The sequence below is a fragment of the Cyclopterus lumpus genome, chromosome 15 (assembly GCF_009769545.1).
Source record: "Cyclopterus lumpus isolate fCycLum1 chromosome 15, fCycLum1.pri, whole genome shotgun sequence".
Taxonomy (NCBI): Eukaryota; Metazoa; Chordata; class Actinopteri; order Perciformes; family Cyclopteridae; genus Cyclopterus; species Cyclopterus lumpus.
Window position 1 is genome coordinate 23,348,083 of NC_046980.1, and position 21,069 is coordinate 23,369,151.

A 21,069-nucleotide genomic window follows, 5' to 3' on the forward strand; every position below is an offset into this window, starting at 1 on the left:
TTAGCCAGAGTGCAGCCACGTCCTCATGAGTTACTGCCATCTTGTGGTTCACAACAATCCTCTATGTGGGTCAAATACAATTAGTTGAGACTGCAGTTGACTTCAAGGGTTACATGTTTAGATTGTTTAGATGTGTTTATGTAACTCTGTAACTCTGTTCATCTGGTCACATGACATCTATTCATCTGTCCATCCGGGGAGAGGGATCCTCCTCTGTTGCTCTCCTGAAGGTTTCTTCCCTTTTTTCCCTGTCAAAGGTTATTTTTGGGGAGTTGTTCCTGATCTGATGTGAGGTCAAAGGTCAGGGATGTCGTATGTGTACAGATTGAAAAGCCCTCTGAGGCAAATTTGTAATGTGTGATATTGGGCTATACCAAATAAACTGAATTGAATTGAATTGAATAGATTAAGTCCCTTATCACATGTAACATACTATTGTTGTTTTTGTTTGTTCCATCAACACAGTGGAAGACCTCATGATGATCTCACTGGAGGAACCAGAAGAAGAAGATGCAGCATGTGTAGAATCTGCTGTGAGAAGAAAGCCAGGCGGCCTCACATAAAACCCTCTGAGCAAGGCAGCAGGTCAGACCAGCAACTTCTCCAATGGCTGACAGTGACACAGATGACGATGATGAACTGGTGCTCCATGATGGAAGAAAAAAGTCAATTTCCTACCCTGGGATGGAAAGGACCGAATGAGGCAACAGACCGTGTGAAACAGGAGGGAAGTAAAAGCAAACTGTAGCAACTGGCCCCACGTGTAATGCTGACTACGCACAACGAGGCAGTCACTTCATGGAATAGTCTTCATCTTTTAACATGTCAACATGACTCATATAGTAACTCCAGTCTCAGGAGAGGACTGAACTGTGTCCATGTGTTCATATCCTTCCATCATCTGCCAACACTAATAAAGTTTGATTCTGAAATGTGTTGCTTCCAGTCACTAAATCGTGTGTTCACCAGATGTGCTCATGAGTTTCTAGGAAATAAGTCCTTGAGCATGAAGAAGCATCAAAACATAACTGGTCGAGCAAAGGGATCTTCTCCAACTGCTGCACACAGACACAAGACCTTTGTGAAAGAACATATATGTTTCTCTAAAAGCACAGAAATACAAATCATGAAGGAACAGCTTTGATGCAAGCAATCATTCTGCTGTATTATCTGGGACAACAGAAGTATTGGGTCGGGACTCGGTACCGTCTTATGGCAGAACCCACCAGAACCTCATATACAGCTCATTGTTCCACTCTGATGAAGCAGAGAGAATGTGGTCGTTCCTCTTTGGGGGTCTCAAGACCACACGGGACACAATTATGAGAAAATGTGTCACCGTTATAGTATTTGGTGGTTCACGTTACCAGATTTTTAATTTCTTTATTAACAATTCTTTCAGGGAGTTCAGCTGCTCGAGGGCAATAATCTAGACTTGATTCAAATGAAGTAGAGTTAAGTTCAGGCAACAAACCCCACATCCACAAAACCACGACAACTGTCTCGTGTTTGCAGGTCAAACACAACCAGGACTCCAATCACAGGGTTCCTGCTGAATCCATATTTCTCTTTATAAAAACTGTAAATGACTTTTGATGTCCGTGTTTCAGCACGTTGCTTTGTGCACGTGGCTCAGTTCCTTCTCTAGGGGGCTTTAATAAAAGAAAACACACAGAGGGGCCATGCAGGTGGTTTCATCATCATATCCATATCCACGCGTTATCCTTTATGAACACAGTCCCGAGATGAAACCTGGACTCTCCTCCTGCTCAGCATCCTCACGGCGGTCTGGAGCTGCAGCAGGATCCCTGTCCAGGACAGCCGTGGATGTGGTGGGAGGGGCGGACAGAGCAGCAGTCTGGGGTCCACCCCCCCCAACTCCAAACAACCTCCAGACCCCAAATCCCCTCCATGTGCTCTTCTCTCACGCCCCGTCCACAGCACAGGAAGCGGCGAGGCGCAGTGGAACCAACGTGCACGTCGGATCATCCGCGCGGAGGCTGCTCGAGAGAAGTTGCTCCTCACTCGGCCCCCGGAGTCCCAGAGAAGCGGGACCATTGCCTGGTGCAGCTGTATCGGGGAGAAGGCTCGGGAGGAGATGACCGAGAAGGACACGGCCGCGGACAACATCCGAACAGGTAACCGAGCGCGTGCTCACGGGGGATTTGGTTTTTTAAATTATTTTCTTTAGCATTCATTGCGCGTGCACGTATGCAGTTGTGCGAAATTCGGTGCGGTGTTCTTCACGTGCACTATTTCCGACGCCAGTTAACGCTGTTGAGTGTAACGGTTGAAGAAGGGCGGTGTTCATGAACGCGTCCCCCCCCCCCGTCCGCTGCGCTCCAAGGGCAGCCGCAGTGGGCTGGGCCTCGCCGACCGGCCTGCACGGAGCCCCCCCCTAAAGAAACAACATGGCGATATTACAACTTTACTACTCGTGTGCTTCTCGACTGCCCGCTGCGTGTTTTTCAGACGCGGCTCGCCGCTTCTGATCTTCATAACGGCGCAGCGTGGTCACGTGACCCGGCCCACCGGAGCAGTGTGACTCAATGCAGCAAAAGGCTGCACCGCGTCCTCCGGTAGCGCAGCGCTGCCCGGGTTAGTGCTCCGAGGAGCGGCTCATCTACACGTCCAGCTCCGCGGAGGGATGGAAGAAACGTGCACGCGCCCTGTAAACACGGCCGGGCGGTGTAACGCGCTTTGTGTGCGGCTCTCACGTGTGATCGTTCCTGGTCATGACGTCATGTCCTTTACACTCACACCGGACAGTTCGGCGGCCATTGCGCGCACCGAGCAGCGTTTGTCCTCACGCTTCACCGTGATTCCACACCGTCATCCAACCCGTGGATGGGGAGCAGTGTGCGCCATTCCAACCCAGGGTTCACTTCACTCCTTCGGCCATGCATCGCTCCAAACCTCTAGAGAACACGCTTTACACGACACATCAGTGGAGAGATATTCAGGCTCACTTTGGGCTACGCTCCAGGGTTATGTAACGACGCACAGGCTGCACCCTGGTGGTGTCCTGCAGGGAGGAGAGCTGCAGACCAGACTTTGTGCAACTTTTAGCTCCTGAAGTAAAAAAAGCTGCTGGTGTTGTTGAAAGATAGACTTCTTACTTGAATACCGGAACAATTTCTAGAAATGTGTGGTCATCCTCAAGGATGCTACCTGGATGTTAATTACCACTTAGCTGTGAAGGCAGCGCTTCATACACAGTGTAAGATAAGAGTCAATCTCACTGCACAGGTGTGTGTGTGTGTGTGTGTGTGTGTGTGTGTGTGTGTGTGTGTGTTTGTAATAGAAAGTTGCCTGTGGCATATAGTCTGAAGATGTGACTTTACCCCTTCTTAAGAGTTCAAACCCTGGATGCAATTCCTTTGTGTGACTGATGCAGCATCTCTGACTCTGAGCCCGTCTCCCCTGCAGTGAAACCAAATTTGCAGCAGGATGTTGCAGAATCATGATAAATGACAACGGCCACGCGTCACATGCTCACAGGGGTGTGACTCCGACACTGACTGATCACATTAGACTCAGCATCTCTAAAGCCAACGTGGCAGAGTTTCCGTGTCTAGTTCTATCCCCCCGCCGAGGTCAGCAACTTCATTTGTGTTTGTCTTGTGTTTTCGCAAGCAGCACTTGGAGGATAAAAGAGGTGTTCACGGTTTGTTCACATTGATGTGCAGAGCTCACCTTCTGTGGGTCATGTCTGATTTCAGATGAAGCATGTATGTTTTTAGAGGCCAAACGGTGAAACACAAGCAAGTGTTTTTGGTCCACGGCGTGACAGCAGCTCAGAGTTCCAGGTACTTTCAGGTGTGGCTGGCGGCGCCGTCAGGTAGTCATTGTTGGTCAAGCAGATGTGCCACCACGTAAGAAGCCAGGCAGGACTTCAGCCCACACACGCACTGTAACCACCATTTCAGTGCAGATCAGAGCAAGCGATACTTTAAAGGACGTGTTTGACATTCGGGGACATGTCTCAATGTGGTTTCTTGGCACGGGGAGTGAACCAGAGTTGGTTTGAAGCTCTGCACACTGTTTTGGGCCACCGGCCAATGCCTGCCCCATCAGCACCGTGGATCCAGAGTCTGTTTTCTGTTTCACAAGCCCTACTGTCACCGTCACATTCACAGAGTGTCTGCAGGAATGAGTCCTAAAGCCAGGAAATGAGTCAGCATTTTGGCACCACCCCATGGAAGAATCCCATTGGCTCTTTGAAGGGGCGACGCTAACTTCCTGTTTGAATGCAACAATGCATCAATCCTGTATCACTCCTGTACACATAGTAGAACAAAGAGTGAGTGGGCCTTGAGTTCAGTCTTTTTTCAAATACTGAAGCAATAGTTTTATGACATTGGTTTTGCTGTTTTTAATGACGTATTTGAACAGACAGTTATGGAGATGAAGACAAAGACATTCTGAGTCAGCTCACCTACAAGTGTGCAATAGAAACTGTTTATTGGGTGAAATAATACTCGTGATTGCAGCTGAATAAAACGTTGCGGGCCACAGATTTCCGTGTCGTGTAGAATTAAAATGTTTTGAGTGTAATGCCAAGCACAGCTGCTCAGTCTTGTTGCCATGGCAATACAACTTCCACACCTTCCTTTCATGTTCGTAAATAAAGCCGACAGAAAAGTACCATCGCTGATTTTTACGGTCACCCGTGAGTGGGAGGCCAGAGCTGCCGCTTCACGTCTTTGACTCGCTGCAGCACGACTCTGTCCAGACGGGCCTCCTCACGTTCTGCTTCAGATCATAGAATCCAAGACCAGTGAGGGAGCAGCACTCTGGTGGGCCATGAAGAACATGTTCAACGTGAGCTCATTTCTGGCTCATCAAGTCTTATTAAGTTTTATTGCGTGTGCTTGTTTTAGCGCTGGGCGACATGAGCGTCTACTGTCCAGATATAGGTCATTTCATATGTAGATAACAATATGTAGCACGCTGTCCTGTATAGCAATACATAAATTGACTTATTGTAATAACCACATGGTTCGTATACACTGGTGTGATTTGAATACCCTGTACAGTGTACCCCACCTTCGCCCGATGTCAGCTCGGATCGGCTACAGCGCCCCTACATAGGATAAGGGGTTCAAATATTATAGATATTGTATATGATATCTCAATATTTCCACATGTTCTCTAAAATAACATAACTGTTTGCTGCGTGGGATCATTCTAGTAATCAGAATTCAGAAAAAACACAATGTATTTCATATTTTAAAGGTCTTTCATTTTGAAGGCCCATTTCAGAGTGTCCTGATGTGGTCTGAGTGACACTCTGAGGCGGTCTGAGTGTCCTGATGTGGTCTGAGTGTCCTGATGTGGTCAGTCTGAGTGTCCTGATGTGGTCTGAGTGACACTCTGAGGCGGTCTGAGTATCCTGATGTGGTCTGAGTGTCCTGATGTTGTCTGAGTGACACTCTGAGGCGGTCTGAGTATCCTGATGTGGTCTGAGTGTCCTGATGTGGTCTGAGTGACACTCTGAGGTGGTCTGAGTGTCACTCTGAGGCAGTCTGAGAGTCCTGATGTGGTCTGAGTGACACTCTGAGGCAGTCTGAGAGTCCTGATGTGGTCTGAGTGACACTCTGAGGCGGTCTGAGTGTCCTGATGTGGTCTGAGTGACACTCTGAGGCGGTCTGAGTGTCCTGATGTGGTCTGAGTGTCCTGATGTGGTCAGTCTGAGTGTCCTGATGTGGTCTGAGTGACACTCTGAGGCGGTCTGAGTGTCCTGATGTTGTCTGAGTGACACTCTGAGGCGGTCTTAGTATCCTGATGTGGTCTGAGTGTCCTGATGTGGTCTGAGTGACACTCTGAGGTGGTCTGAGTGTCCTGATGTGGTCTGAGTGACACTCTAAAGGTGGTCTGAGTGTCCTGATGTGGTCTGAGTGACACTCGGAGGTGGTCTGAGTGTCCTGATGTGGTCTGAGTGTCCTGATGTTGTCTGAGTGACACTCTGAGGCGGTCTGAGTATCCTGATGTGGTCTGAGTGTCCTGATGTTGTCTGAGTGACACTCTGAGGTGGTCTGAGTGACACTCTGAGGTGGTCTGAGTGTCCTGATGTGGTCTGAGTGACACTCGGAGGTGGTCTGAGTGTCCTGATGTGGTCTGAGTGACACTCTAAAGGTGGTCTGAGTGTCCTGATGTGGTCTGAGTGACACTCGGAGGTGGTCTGAGTGTCCTGATGTGGTCTGAGTGACACTCTAAAGGTGGTCTGAGTGTCCTGATGTGGTCTGAGTGACACTCGGAGGTGGTCTGAGTGTCCTGATGTGGTCTGAGTGACACTCTGAGGTGGTCTGAGTGTCCTGATGTGGTCTGAGTGACACTCTGAGGCGGTCTGAGTATCCTGATGTGGTCTGAGTGTCCTGATGTTGTCTGAGTGACACTCTGAGGTGGTCTGAGTGACACTCTGAGGTGGTCTGAGTGTCCTGATGTGGTCTGAGGCGGTCTGAGTGTCCTGATGTGGTCTGAGTGACCCTGAAGCGGTCTGCTATTAATCTGAAGTGAAATTGCTCTGTTCAATTCTGTCATTTTGAAGTCAGACTGGTCTGAAGCGAGTCTCATCTTGGCGCCCCAAAAAAGACAATTCATGGCAATCCTTCATTCTTTGTGTTAGTAGTCAATAAACATCACAAATTGTTTTATTGGCCAACGCTGAGATGACCCAGTGGTTTTTTTTACACAGAGACATATTGCGGTAGAAACACATAATCTTTGTTTCTTCCTCGTGTTGTGAGTTAGACAGAAGAGTTAGATAGAAGAGTTAGAGACAGAAGAGTTAGATAGAAGAGTTAGAGATAGAAGAGTTAGATAGAAGAGTTAGATATAGAAGAGTTAGATATAGAAAAGTTAGAGATAGTAGAGTTAGAGACAGAAGAGTTAGAGATAGAAGAGTTAGTGACACAAGAGTTAGAGATAGAAGAGTTAGAGATAGAAGTGTTAGAGACAGAAGAGTTAGATAGACGAGTTAGAGACAGAAGAGTTAGTGACAGAAGAGTTAGAGATAGAAGAGTTAGAGATAGAATAGTTAGAGACAGAAGAGTTAGGTAGAAGAGTTAGAGACAGAAGAGTTAGAGATAGAAGAGTTAGTGACACAAGATTTAGAGATAGAAGAGTTAGAGATAGAAGTGTTAGAGACAGAAGAGTTAGATAGAAGAGTTAGAGACAGAAGAGTTAGATAGAAGAGATAGAAGTGTTAGAGACAGAAGAGTTAGAGACAGAAGAGTTAGAGATAGAAGAGTTAGAAATAGAAGAGTTATAGATAGAAGAGTTAGAGATAGAAGAGTTAGATAGAAGAGTTAGAGACAGAAGAGTTAGATAGAAGAGATAGAAGTGTTAGAGACAGAAGAGTTAGAGACAGAAGAGTTAGAGATAGAAGAGTTAGAAATAGAAGAGTTAGAGATAGAAGAGTTAGAGATAGAAGAGTTAGATAGAAGAGTTAGAGATAGAAGAGTTAGATAGAAGTGTTAGAGATAGAAGAGTTAGAGATAGAAGAGTTAGAAATAGAAGAGTTATAGATAGAAGAGTTAGAGATAGAAGAGTTAGATAGAAGAGTTAGAGATAGAAGAGTTAGATAGAAGTGTTAGAGATAGAAGAGTTAGAGATAGAAGAGTTAGAAATAGAAGAGTTATAGATAGAAGAGTTAGAGATAGAAGAGTTAGATAGAAGAGTTAGAGATAGAAGAGTTAGATAGAAGTGTTAGAGATAGAAGAGTTAGAGATAGAAGAGTTAGAGACAGAAGAGTTAGATAGTAGAGTTAGAAATAGAAGAGTTAGAGATAGAAGAGTTAGAGATAGAAGAGTTAGATAGAAGAGTTAGAGATAGAAGAGTTAGATAGAAGAGTTAGAGATAGAAGAGTTAGATAGTAGAGTTAGTGACACAAGAGTTAGAGATAGAAGAGTTAGAGATAGAAGAGTTAGATAGAAGTGTTAGAGACAGAAGAGTTAGAGACAGAAGAGTTAGAGATAGAAGAGTTAGATAGAAGCGTTAGAGACAGAAGAGTTAGAGATAGAAGAGTTAGATAGTAGAGTTAGAGATAGAAGAGTTAGTGACACAAGATTTAGAGATAGAAGAGTTAGATAGAAGAGTTAGAGATAGAAGAGTTAGAGATAGAAGAGTTAGAGATAGAAGTGTTAGAGACAGAAGAGTTAGAGATAGAAGAGTTAGATAGAAGAGTTAGAGACAGAAGAGTTAGAGACAGAGGAGTTAGAAATAGAAGAGTTAGAGACAGAAGAGTTAGAGACAGAAGAGTTAGAGATAGAAGAGTTAGAGACAGAAGAGTTAGATAGTAGAGTTAGAAATAGAAGAGTTAGAGATAGAAGAGTTAGAGATAGAAGAGTTAGATAGAAGAGTTAGAGATAGAAGAGTTAGATAGTAGAGTTAGAGATAGAAGAGTTAGTGACACAAGAGTTAGAGATAGAAGAGTTAGAGATAGAAGAGTTAGATAGAAGTGTTAGAGACAGAAGAGTTAGAGACAGAAGAGTTAGAGATAGAAGAGTTAGATATAGAAGAGTTAGATAGAAGTGTTAGAGACAGAAGAGTTAGAGATAGAAGAGTTAGATAGTAGAGTTAGAGATAGAAGAGTTAGTGACACAAGATTTAGAGATAGAAGAGTTAGATAGAAGAGTTAGAGATAGAAGAGTTAGAGATAGAAGAGTTAGAGATAGAAGTGTTAGAGACAGAAGAGTTAGAGATAGAAGAGTTAGATAGAAGAGTTAGAGATAGAAGAGTTAGATATAGAAGAGTTAGAGATAGAAGAGTTAGATAGAAGAGTTAGAGATAGAAGAGTTAGATATAGAAGAGTTAGATATAGAAGAGTTAGCGATAGAAGTGTTAGAGACAGAAGAGTTAGAGATAGAAGAGTTAGAGATAGAAGAGTTAGATATAGAAGAGTTAGATAGAAGAGTTAGAGACAGAAGAGTTAGAGACAGAAGAGTTAGATAGAAGTGTTAGAGATAGAAGAGTTAGAGATAGAAGAGTTAGAAATAGAAGAGTTAGAGATAGAAGAGTTAGAGATAGAAGAGTTAGATAGAAGAGTTAGAGATAGAAGAGTTAGATAGAAGTGTTAGAGATAGAAGAGTTAGAGATAGACGAGTTAGAGACAGAAGAGTTAGATAGTAGAGTTAGAAATAGAAGAGTTAGAGATAGAAGAGTTAGAGATAGAAGAGTTAGATAGTAGAGTTAGAGATAGAAGAGTTAGTGACACAAGAGTTAGAGATAGAAGAGTTAGAGATAGAAGAGTTAGATAGAAGTGTTAGAGACAGAAGAGTTAGAGACAGAAGAGTTAGAGATAGAAGAGTTAGATAGAAGAGTTAGAGATAGAAGAGTTAGATATAGAAGAGTTAGATATAGAAGAGTTAGCGATAGAAGTGTTAGAGACAGAAGAGTTAGAGATAGAAGAGTTAGAGATAGAAGAGTTAGATATAGAAGAGTTAGATAGAAGAGTTAGAGACAGAAGAGTTAGAGACAGAAGAGTTAGAAATAGAAGAGTTAGAGACAGAAGAGTTAGAGACAGAAGAGTTAGAGACAGAAGAGTTAGAGATAGAAGAGTTAGAGATAGAAGAGTTAGAGATAGAAGAGTTAGAGACAGAAAAGTTAGACAGGCCATCAGCACAAAAACAACGTTCAGAAGTCTGGAATGCGACACATGTCTAAAAACACTTTCTCTGCTATAAGCTAAACACGTTGATGGTGAAGAGTGTGAAGGCACTACGCCGTGTCTTCTGTGAGATGGTAAATGGTTTCATATGTCAAGTATGGATATGTGCTCGCCTTGTAATGAGTAAGTGGTGCGTTCCCTTTCGAGCTTGTCCACATAGCTTTGATATTTACTGTATGTTTTTACTTTCCGAACATTGCTGTGTTGGTGGATAGTTTTTTGTTCCCATTGTTTGTGTCCAAGCACTAGATCATTGCTCACAACAGGGGTTGTTCCACCGACAAAGCCAACGTTTAGACCGTGCTGGGTCGTCATCGTGTCATTACAGTGACAAAGAGTAAGCTACTTGGGAGTCATCTTAGGTACTTTTGTGATCCCACAGATGTTTGAAACAACTGTAAAGGGTTCCGTTCATGTTATACGTTTGGGGCCAACAAAATCTTTTTCCTCTCGTAAATATAGATATTGGTTGGGCAACTCAAAAGCCTTGAGTTGCCCAACCAATATCTATATTTGTAGACAAACACCTGCAGGTAATTAAGAACGAGCAGTCCCTCTGACCGACGTGTCTTTGGACTGTGGGATGAAATCCATGCACAGAGAAAACATCTTGCACATTCTGTTCTGTATAGGAAAAAAAATGCTCAATGCATTTCTGATGAATGTATCGGTGTGAAGCAGACACATGAAACATGTTCTCTCTGCCTGTGGCGGTCTGAGCTCCAGCCCTGCCAGGACAATCCCTCTGTAGAACATGTGGGTGGTGTCCAGCAGCCTCCTGATGAGCCTATAGTCAACATGAAGCAGAATGAAAGGCTTTGTTTTTAGTCAACCACGAGCCAGCTTGGACAGATATGTCCTGTTCAAATGTGAAGCTGCTGAGCAGAGAACACGTCAACTCGCTGTTGAATAATTCAGAGGCTGTTTAAATATGCACACACCCCAAGAAAAGCACAAGTGCAGAATCAGATCTGAAACGTGAAGGTATGTGAGAACACTGGACTCATGAAATACCAAAGACCAGTTCATTCACATGTGTCGTTGTGAAAGGATGTGCATGTCAGCACCGTGGTCATCTATGTGTGTGTTGTCTGGGTGAAGAGAATTGCCTTCAGTAATCAGGGGCTGTGCTATTATCACTGTTTTCCATTGCAGACAGGCAGGAAGGAAAGCCATTGTTCAGCCGAGAGTTTGAAAAGCGTTTCCTTCGAGAGTGACCGAGCCCGCTCTGCCCTCTCCAGGAACTCGCTCTGTCTTTCTGTCAGACGTCTCTCTTCATTGTTTTATACGAAGGCCTTTGTTGTAATTAACAAAGCACCACGCCATCTGTTTCTCTAAAAGTAACTCGGTCTGGCTACTTTGAGAGCGGAAATGTGGAGGTCGTTGGGATGAGGAAACGAATGGTTGGAAAATCGAGTCAGGAATCGAACTCCCGGTATGTCTTAACAAGTGGCACTCGGAGCTAAGTTGGCCGGCAAAGAAGTTCTGAAATTAGATGCGAGGGAATTATTTATTCTTTCATGGATCAAAGTGGATGATCTTGTCTAGCTTTAGGGTTCAGGCTGCTTTCAAGTTGCTCAGTAAAACTCACTATTCTTTGTATTCGCATTGAATTAGCAGCTCCTCCTTTATGCGTAGATTATACTCAAAGGGCGGTTTCATCAGAACCATGGACATCTCTGTTCGATGTGCAGATTGATTTATTACGTGAACCGAGGCACTGGTTTAGGCTATTAGCTTAGTGAATGGAGAGGTAGACAGAACATGTCACTTCAGTTCAGCTTTGATTACTTTTCATGCATTTAATAGAACTTGAAGTCCTAATTCTACTTTTTCCATTGCAGCAATTGACTGCACGGGGCTTCTGCCAGTGTATTGCAAACCCGGCAATGGGGTTCAAGTTAGTTTAACTCCTTTAAGAGAGAGAGAGAGAGAGAGAGAGAGAGTGTGTGTGTGTGTGTGTGAGACGGTGAGTATGAAGTTAACGTTACAGCTGTGGACGTTGTAGCTCAATTAAAGTGGCATTATTTAAGGTGGACCAGCTATTCTATTAACCTCTGTTTTATTCTACACACGTTCTATTCTATGAACTAAAGAATTAATAGAATAGATAAATGTCATAGAATGAAAGTCTGAGTCAGAATATAGAAGAAACGTTTCAGAAAATGGGTGAAAGTCTGAGATTATGGAACCAAAGTTTCAAATATGGAATGCAAGTCATAGAATATAGAATGCAAGTCTGATAATAGAGAATAATACACTGAGGGTTATTGCTTCCCACAATGCACTGTAATATCTACTTTACATCTTTGCGCATGACTGACAATATTACAACTATACCAGATTGCACAGTTGTCAACAGCAGCAAAGAGAATGGGTGGGAGGAGGAACTCCAACAATAAAGGATCAGCGTACACATTCACTCTTTACAACCGACCACAATACACTTCCCCACATAGGGGAAATACGAATTAGGGAACAGTGATTGATTTCAGGCACAGAATAATAAATGGAAGTCTGAGATAATGGATGGAAAATCTGAGAACAGGTAATGAAAGTTATTGAATATACAGAATGTGGAATGGTGAAATCAGTATTCTGAGCCTTTTAAAGGAGTATATAACAATTAGCCAGATAATGTTTCCTATTATTGTCAGGAGGTGGCTCTAATTGTCAAATTTGATCTGACCTTTGATGAGCCTCCCTTCTTTTATAGTTTACTTGACCTTTTAGGAATAGTAAGTACGTAAGATTATATTTATATAGTACCTTTTTGAAGAATTGGAAATGGATAAGTCATTTTAGATCTCTTGTTGTGGCCATTGATTTTTAGTTTAATGCTGTTCAAGAGTTGTAGGAGGCAGGTTTGCACAACGTATGGGTTTTGTGTAGGTCAAAGGTCATCTTTTGGACCGGATTACACACAGGTTTGGCCAGAGGGGGCGATGGAGGGTTTAACATTAGAGGCAAACGTATCAGGGCCCATTGGAAGAACCTCGATCCAATCAAGTGACATCCATTCCTTGATGGGGGATATCATGATATCAATATTACCCATCTTGTTTGGCTTAAATACAGCAGTACAGTATACAACAGTGTGTTGTTGCCATAGTGAGCTGTTGAACTGACTAACTAGGTTGCCGGGAGGTACCAGAAAGAAAAAGATGGGACCCAGGATTGAACCCTGCAGAACTCCTCAGAGTAAAGGGGCACAAAGGGTCGATGGACTGCATTTGTATCATGCTTTTGTCAGTCTTCGTGACCACTCAAAGCGCTTTACAACGCCAGTCTTCATTCACTCATTCACACGGTGGTGCTTGATGCTGCCACACAAGGTGCACACTCACACACCGACGGCACAGACGAGGACTCTTGCAGACTGGAGGAGACGGGGGCCGCCAATCTCCCAATTAGTGGACGACCCGCTCCAACTCCTGAGCGACAGCCGCCCCAATGGATAGGGATAGACGGTTTGCCATTGTCGGCCATTATGAGGATGTCATTTGTCACTCTTAGTGGTGTTTATGTTTCTGGGCCATGTGGGCGACAAAAGCAGGAAAATGAAAAGCTCAGTGTGTAGTGTGTGTGCGGTCGTGCGAGAAAGAGAGAGACTCAGAGCAGACGGCTGTTTGTGATCGGAGAAATTAGTAATAAAGTTATCTCGTAGGAGTGCATGTTCAATGTCAGCCCTGGAGCTAAAACCAATCATGTCAAAGCTGTGATACAATTCAATAGAAATAGGTCAAAAGAGGGCGAGCCATGAGATTTGGATACAATACCAGTCTAAAAACTAATTAGTTGTTGTTGACAGTGTCTCGTAACAGGTGTCTGGCCAGAGAAATACAAATGGTTAAACCTGAATCTAAACCAAAGTCATTCGTATGTACGAGCAGTATGAAGTTAAGTGTCCACGCGTATGTCAAAGGCTGTATCCACCATGACAACAATAAAGAATGTAAAAACGATTAGATATAAGCTATTAGCAGCTTCATTCTAAAAATATGTTACATGTGGATTTGTGTGTGTGTGTGTGTGTGTGTGTGTGTGTGTGTGTCGGGGCTGCAGCTGTTGTCAGGCTGTTTCTCTGCACTGTGTGTCTGGGCTGATGGCCAAGTGGATGCAGCCAGCCGGGGAGAGAGGAGTATGGGAGGGAGGTGGGGGGTGAATGAATGGGACCTCACATTGAAGAAGAAACAGCACATTCTCTCCACAAACCCATTTTGCCGTCGGCCCGTATGAATGTGGCTCTTTGATGGTCTGTTTTGTTGTGTTCGTGCCCGTCAGTGAATTTAATGAGGCTCCTCTTCTGTTAATGTAGGTAACAATACGCTGTGTTTCATCACCACTGCCCTCTGAGAAAGGCCTCTGTTGTCTCTCACGATTTCCCGAGATTCTCTTTAGCTTTATGGACCAGTTTATGAACATTTTAGATATTTAAACTAATTCAGCCTGCTGATTTAATGTTTGCATTGCTTGCTGTCAGGCTTTGGGCCAAAATAAGTTGAGTGGAGTTTGTAGAACGACTTGGCAACTCATCCACAAAAATGAGTTTAAGAAAAATATCCTAATGTTCTTCGGATTGTACCAAATTGTTTTGGTACGATGTAATTTTGCTCGTAGGAGACGCACCGTGAATAAAGACCCGTGCATCACGTCGAAGTGAACGCTGTGTTTATTTATGTATGAAAGTGCAATAAAAGAAATCTTTCATTATTACATTAATTGTGATCTAGAGATTGATCGGTGATCATTGGATTGACAGTAAAGAACTGCATAAGGGCAGCGCCTCAAATGTCCATGATTTGAATCGAGGGAATGACTGCACATAAATGACAGTATGGCGGGTTTTGGAAATGTGGGTGTGGTCCTTAAATGATCAAACTACACAACTAACTGTGATAGGAAAGGTTGAAGGATGAATATCGGTCTACACAACAAGATGTAGGACATATTTTGGACGACACCCGTTTGCTGAAATATTCCTAATCTATCTTAAAAGCTGCAGCAGCTGCAGTCAGACAGATGTTGGTGCAGAAGGCTTTGTACCAGACTGCTGTCTGGGGGGGTCATGGTTTCTGAAGAGTTGCTGCTGACATCCCTTCTCCCTTGAGTGCAGGCTAAAAGCACGTATAGGATTAGCTGCTCTTTTCATCAGAGACCCTCGGTGAAGGTGACCCTAGTCCACAACAATGTCATCAGAACATTGAAGGTCGTCCTTCTTTATTGATGTGAGCCTTTTAAACGTCAAGGAACCTGTTTTCAGTCCCACTTAGACTAAGTGATTATTTTAGTCAAGTGCCTGATCATTTTACTGACATTCTCTCGCGGCTCAGGCCTCTGAGCGCCAGTCGTTCGGGGAATAGATGGAATGCGAGGCCAACAGGAAGTCACCGCTCCTACTGAGACGAGAGAAATAAGAGTCTTCACATCCTTTATCAGCTGCACAGTCAGTGCTGCGATGTCAGCTCGAGTTCAGCAGGCGTTCAAAGGAAGACAAAATATCCTGTTGAATTTGAGTCGCGCTCCTCCACCGTGTGGAACAGAGGTGTTCTTCAGCCCATCAAGATGTTTGATCTGTTTAGAATTACAGCTATTATATCTTAGACACATTTGTCTTTCCTAAACAGTCGAGAGGCGGAGAAGATACACTGGGAGATACTCAGTAAAGCCCACAGCCTGGAATCCAACCGGGGACCTGGTGGTTTTATGGCATCTTGGAACACGGCACACAATGTTTTCGAGAGGTAGCGCCTCTAAGGTTCATAAGACCAGAGATCATGATGAATACACAGGCTCAGATATGGTTACTGCTGTTCATATGACCATCTCATTTAATATGCCTATATCCGTATCGCTCAAGCATCTCCCTTTGTCTTTCATCCCCTGCTATATTTTGTGCTGACATTGTGAGCGTGTTACCGTGGTTACGTTAGCATTTAGCTCAAATCACCGCTGGGCCTCACAGAGGGCGCGAGCACGGCTGCAGACTTCTTATCTTTATTCCCCGGAGATCTCTGACGAGTTTCCGATTGCCACTGAAATGAGAATAGCTGGTCCACCTTAAAGAGCAGCCCGCCTTAAGTGGGCCTGCTGGGCCCATGTTGTTGCTAAGTTGTGCTAACCCCCTTCACTTTGTTCAGCAGGGAGACGTCATATTTACTTTATCATCATGAGTTACTGACATATTGATTGGTGGTTGACCTTCTTTGAACCAAATAGCCAGGTGTTCTTACAAACTGCATGAGAATGAAGCAGGGACCAGATTCATGAAGACAATAAGGAGAGGAGCTTGATAGCAGAAGGCTCTGGTTCCCATTCTGCTTTTGGAGACCTCACAACCACAAGTAACGCTGCAGTCTGGATTCTCTTTTCTTAGTTTTTTCTCAGATCAATAGATATAATTGGGTATCATCTGCATAACAATGAAAGTTCATGGAGTGTTTTCTGATCATATTGCCCAAAGGAAGCCTAGAGAAGGTGAATAGAATCTGAACAGGTTTGTTCCAGTCTAGTAGGATGTCAATGTGTCGGATGCAGCACTAAGGTCTAACAAGGCCAGCACAGAGACAGGTCCTTTGTCTGATGCAATTAGAGGGTCATTAGCTCCACCCTCTCGTGTCACTTCTGGTTGCAAGAAAAACAAGATGCTGAGGGCCAAAAATCTAAACCAAAATGCTCCAGCAACAAAAAACTTGAGGCCAGTGTTATGTTTATGTTAGACTTTTTTTGTCTGTTATCTAATTAAATTAATTTTGGTCAAATTCCGTGAACATCTGGTGATGTTCAGCTTTTGTTTTTGAAAGACTAAACGCCAAGAAATATGGATTGAAGCAGTTTTGAATTTTGGAAATGAATAAATCTGTCATTACATGCATGTTTATGTTTTCACCACACTGGAGACTGGACTTACTACCCTCTGTGGACGAGGCGTGAGCTCCTGTCTGACCCGCAGTGCTCCCAGAGGCTCCACCTCCTCCAGTCTGTCAAAATGACGGATGGCTTTCAGAGTTGTTGAAATGATTCTGTTAATGGCGGTAAATATTCGGTTAACGCGACCTCTTGGTTTGCTTTGTCCGCAAACCAATGGGTGATGTCACGGTGACTATGTCCACTTCTTATTTACACTCCTGCTTTGCTTTAAACGAGTGACTACACACTATTTATCGGTCGGTCTTCATCGCTAGTTTTCCACTTTTTTATCGTAATAAAAGTAGAAAGTTGCCATTCACAACACAAAGCTGCCCGTTTAGAAAGCTCCTTATTGCACAAGGTAAACAAACTGAGCCAGCACAATAAAAAGAAGGCCTCAACCAAACCTCAGCAAGACAGCGCTTGAGATATTAATTACTACAAGAGCAATCGCTTTACTTCTCTAATCATGATTGGATTTTTATGGCAATTGTTGGGAATAAAAACTCAAGGTTGTAAAGGTGGCTGTGAGAGTGGGCTGCTGGGGGGCGCCGAGAGACGGCGGCTTGGTGGCTATATGGAGTCTAGCCACAGGTGGTCTGTAATTCTGCACCGTAATTGCCTGGCAAAGTGTATTATGGGTCTTCAGACCACTCATCCACTCCGTAGGGGTGGACGAGAGAAAAGGGTGAGCGAGGCGTGAAAAAAGAATTGTCTCACGACGTCCCGTCGTGAGACAATTCTGCCAGACACTTACAATACGTCGAGGGAGTATTATTATTGTGCGCGTTCAAAGAACACTTTCTGTGAAGGCTATTAAGCCAGACTAATGAAAAAGATGGGAGCAAATGGGGAGACGATCTCCAATTCAATTGAAATGTCATTGTGTTTTAAAGACAGGTGCAACAGACATGTTGTGCAGTTTGAATGGGCTTGACGTTGCCAGTCTGCAGCTGCAGAAAAGGAGCCATCTCTTCACTGGCCGGGCCTTTACAGCCTCCTCAGGTACCATGATGACTATTTGATCGTAAAGGCTGCTTAGAAAGTCACAAGAACATCGTCAACGGACCAATCAGCTCAGAGCTACTTGTTTCCTTCTCTACTGAAAGTGGTTTTAGTCTTGAGCTGATTTGAATTAGGGTGCGACTAAATATCTGATAGGACCGTTTGTCTTATTTAATCAGTACCAACACTGCAAGGTACACACACACACACACACACACACACACACACACACACACAAGGAAGCAGAGGGATTACAAAGGCCACCCATGATGACCAGTGGGCAGTTCCTCATGTCTTAAAGTCAGAGCAAACAACAAAAGCTACTTAAGCATTTCACTTTTTAAAGAGTCCATGTTGTATGATGCACACAACACTGTAAAAGGTGAGTGACAGGTGTGCATTCATTTAAAGCAGCTGCATGTGAGTCCATGTGGCGCTGACTGGGTGAAATATGAACAAATGAAAATGCAAGTATAAGAGGCCCCTGGTTTTAGAACAATACGTTCCTCAGACTGTTCCCCGAGGTGGTTCAGACCTCAGTTTGTTTCTTCACTGAAGAACTCCCAGTGCGTTGGGCTGTCCATACCTCGTGAGCCCGATTCCTCAAGACAGCCTGGAGGGAATGTCTTCAAGGATGAAGTGATGAGAATACGGCGGCCAAAGGTCACCGTGACCTGACAAATATACTATGTTGGCCATCATATGCTAACTAAATGAAGTGATGACATTTTGTCCAGGCGTGGACGTGAACTGTAACTTGACTGGTTGGTGGGTGACGTAGTTTGCTTAGCGGTCAGGAAGTCGCTCACCTCGAAACACGAAGGTCACAAACAGCCTGTCTCACCCCACCGGGAGCTGGGGTTAGACCGGTGCTCTCCATTCAAGAATAACGTTGAATTAGGGAGCAAATTATTGACGAGTCATCAATATAATATCATTTACAGAAAATGTATTGTCCTTCATGTAACTAAGCATGTAAATGATAGAAAAGTGTGTGACGTGAATATCTTTTTCTTCCTCTGCAGACGCGATGGCTAATCCCTCCCCAGCCAAGAGCACGGGGGACCCTGGGATCACCCCCCTGTCTCCTTCACACACTCAGGTGGCTCTACTCTCTCCTGCACCTGTGATGCTTTCTTAGTATTTCATACACGACATTACATAAGTGTACTAGTACACACGCGCCAGCTGTCGTACCACCAGACTTCAGAGCAGCTTCTGACCCTCCACATATGATATAGTTTTCCTTTTTCTTTTAGGGTTTTTTCTATATGTCTATATGACAATAACTGAACCGTTTCATGTATTTTGAACAGAAGGTAATTCAACTTCCACGTCCCACGATGATTAAACAGCAGATAGTTTTGCCTAAATGCATTGAATTGCTGCCACGTGATTGGCTGATTAGATATATTGTCTGCTAACCCCAACCCTTAACCCTATTACCCATATATCCATACGCAGTATATATATATACTCTCTATATTGCCACAGGTCAAAACAGACCACAATAATCTCCATAGACTCTCATGCAATGGTTTCAGGTTTTCTTCCTTTTCTTCACAAATTGAGTCATTGGAAGGAGATCATGATTTCCAAAACGTTACATTTCTACATAAAAACCCTTAGAATAAAATAAATCAACTCCAAATAGTGTCTTCAGTTTGTTGGCCAGGAGGACGGTTGATGACAGTGTCTACACTCAGTCAGGAAGTTTTAGTTTTAAATAGATATCTCCAACTTCCCCACGACCAGGAACCTGCAGCTCTCATCATGTCGTGACTCGCACACCAATCAGCTTGTTGCGCTGACCTCAGCACATTCTGCATCACGTGGATCAATCTGCATACTGTGTATTCTGCAGTTGACCCATTGACCCCTGTACTTTGACCCCTGCACCTTGCCCCTCCGTAATGTGACCTTGACCTTCACTGTCACCTTGACCCCCGCACTGTGATGATCGGGCAAGAATCCATGTACATGTATAATCTGCTGTGTTGTTGTTGTTGTTGTTGTTGTTCTCCCATCAGCTTGGGTTTCTGTGTGTGTTCACATCTGTTCAGCAGTGCTGCTGGTTTGCTATTTTGAAATGATTGAAGTTATTGATCTGGATCCATTGTTGCTTCCAATGTTTTGCTGTGGATGGTTGTGAATGTGAATGCATTTGTGTGTGTGTGTGTGTGTGTGTGTGTGTGTGTGTGTGTGTGTGTGTGTGTGTGTGTGTGTGTGTGTGTACACTCGTCCTAACCCCGTACATCCGTCTCTGCTCTCTGCAGCAGAGCGACACAGACCAGGTGCCGTCGGGCCCGACCTTCGTGGTGGTGGTTGCCATTGATTTTGGCACCACGTCCAGCGGTTACGCGTACGCCTTCACGAAGGAGCCCGAGTGCATTCACACCATGAGGTAGGCCAGCACTGCAATGCAGACACACAGCTGAACGTGTGGGTGGAGCTACATCAGCATGCGCTTTGCTGTTAGTGGTCTATCTTCTTTGAACACTGTCAAAAATATGTCATTTGACACTGAAATGTACTTTTTTTTACATTGCTGTGTGTTGAATGAATGGGTCCGATCAAAAGATCAACAGCTTTGTTTGTAAAGGTTTTATCTTCTTACTGGGAGGGATGGTCCAACATCAACACATTGTTAGAGCAGGCGTTTTTCAAGAGCTATCAGAATTCTTTTATTTCTTTGTAATCTTTGAAGTGGGAGGTCCAATCAAAGAAACCTCTGGTCTCTGGTCGTGAAGAACAAAACGTCCAAATCTTATTTCAGGCATGGAACCAAACACCCATTGACATACCTTCACACTTCATAGAGACTCCTCTCTGGGGGGGGACCGTGAAAAGAGACGGTTATTACCTGATTAACTGCTGATGGGGACAGTGGGAATGTGTGTGGATGGATGGAGCAGTCAGCTGGCGAGGAACGGAGAACGTCGGGTGGAAGGACGGAACATGGAACCGTGGGAACAAGACGCAGTGTGACTGCATGTGTGTCTTCAAATCAATCAACTAAAGCAGAGCAGTTTAATTATTGGTGATAGATGCAGATTGATGGGTGCTAACCTGGTTCAGCTGACAACAGAATACCAACTGAAGACTCACGCTGCGTCGCAGACGACTCGGACTCAAAGGTTTCCCTTTTCCCACTAGAAAAAGAGCACTTGAAGGCCACTCAGAGTCGGAGTTCCTGCTTGTGGACTTTGGGCAAGCCCACCAACACACCCTTTAAGAAAGAGTAGTTTGATTTAACATGGTAAACCAGCCACTAAAAGGCAAAGTAACGTATAATATACGCTATGTAATTGAAATGATACATACCGTCATATTGTAGAGCCGCTTCTGGATGTAAATTGGTGTCAAAATATGTATGTTTAGACAGTTTTACACATTCAAAAAGTCCAGATAAAATGAAAGCCTTGGCTTTCACAGCTGATCAGTTTACACACATATGGTGAACATGCAGGCTTTCACACCCCTGA

At 44.0% G+C, this 21,069-nt stretch overlaps 1 protein-coding gene across 1 annotated transcript in view; it reads left to right on the forward strand.

Moving 5' to 3' along the window:
• Positions 1-1,721: 1,721 nt before the first annotated feature.
• hspa12a (heat shock protein 12A) overlaps positions 1,722-21,069 on the forward strand; it is a 39,802-nt gene continuing 20,454 nt past the window's right edge. Inside the window, exons 1-3 of the mRNA XM_034552740.1 lie at positions 1,722-2,138; positions 18,610-18,686; positions 19,861-19,988. Of these exons, the coding sequence (XP_034408631.1) occupies positions 2,099-2,138; positions 18,610-18,686; positions 19,861-19,988 (245 nt within the window). The 5' untranslated portion in view covers positions 1,722-2,098. The remainder of the gene's footprint in view (positions 2,139-18,609; positions 18,687-19,860; positions 19,989-21,069) is intronic.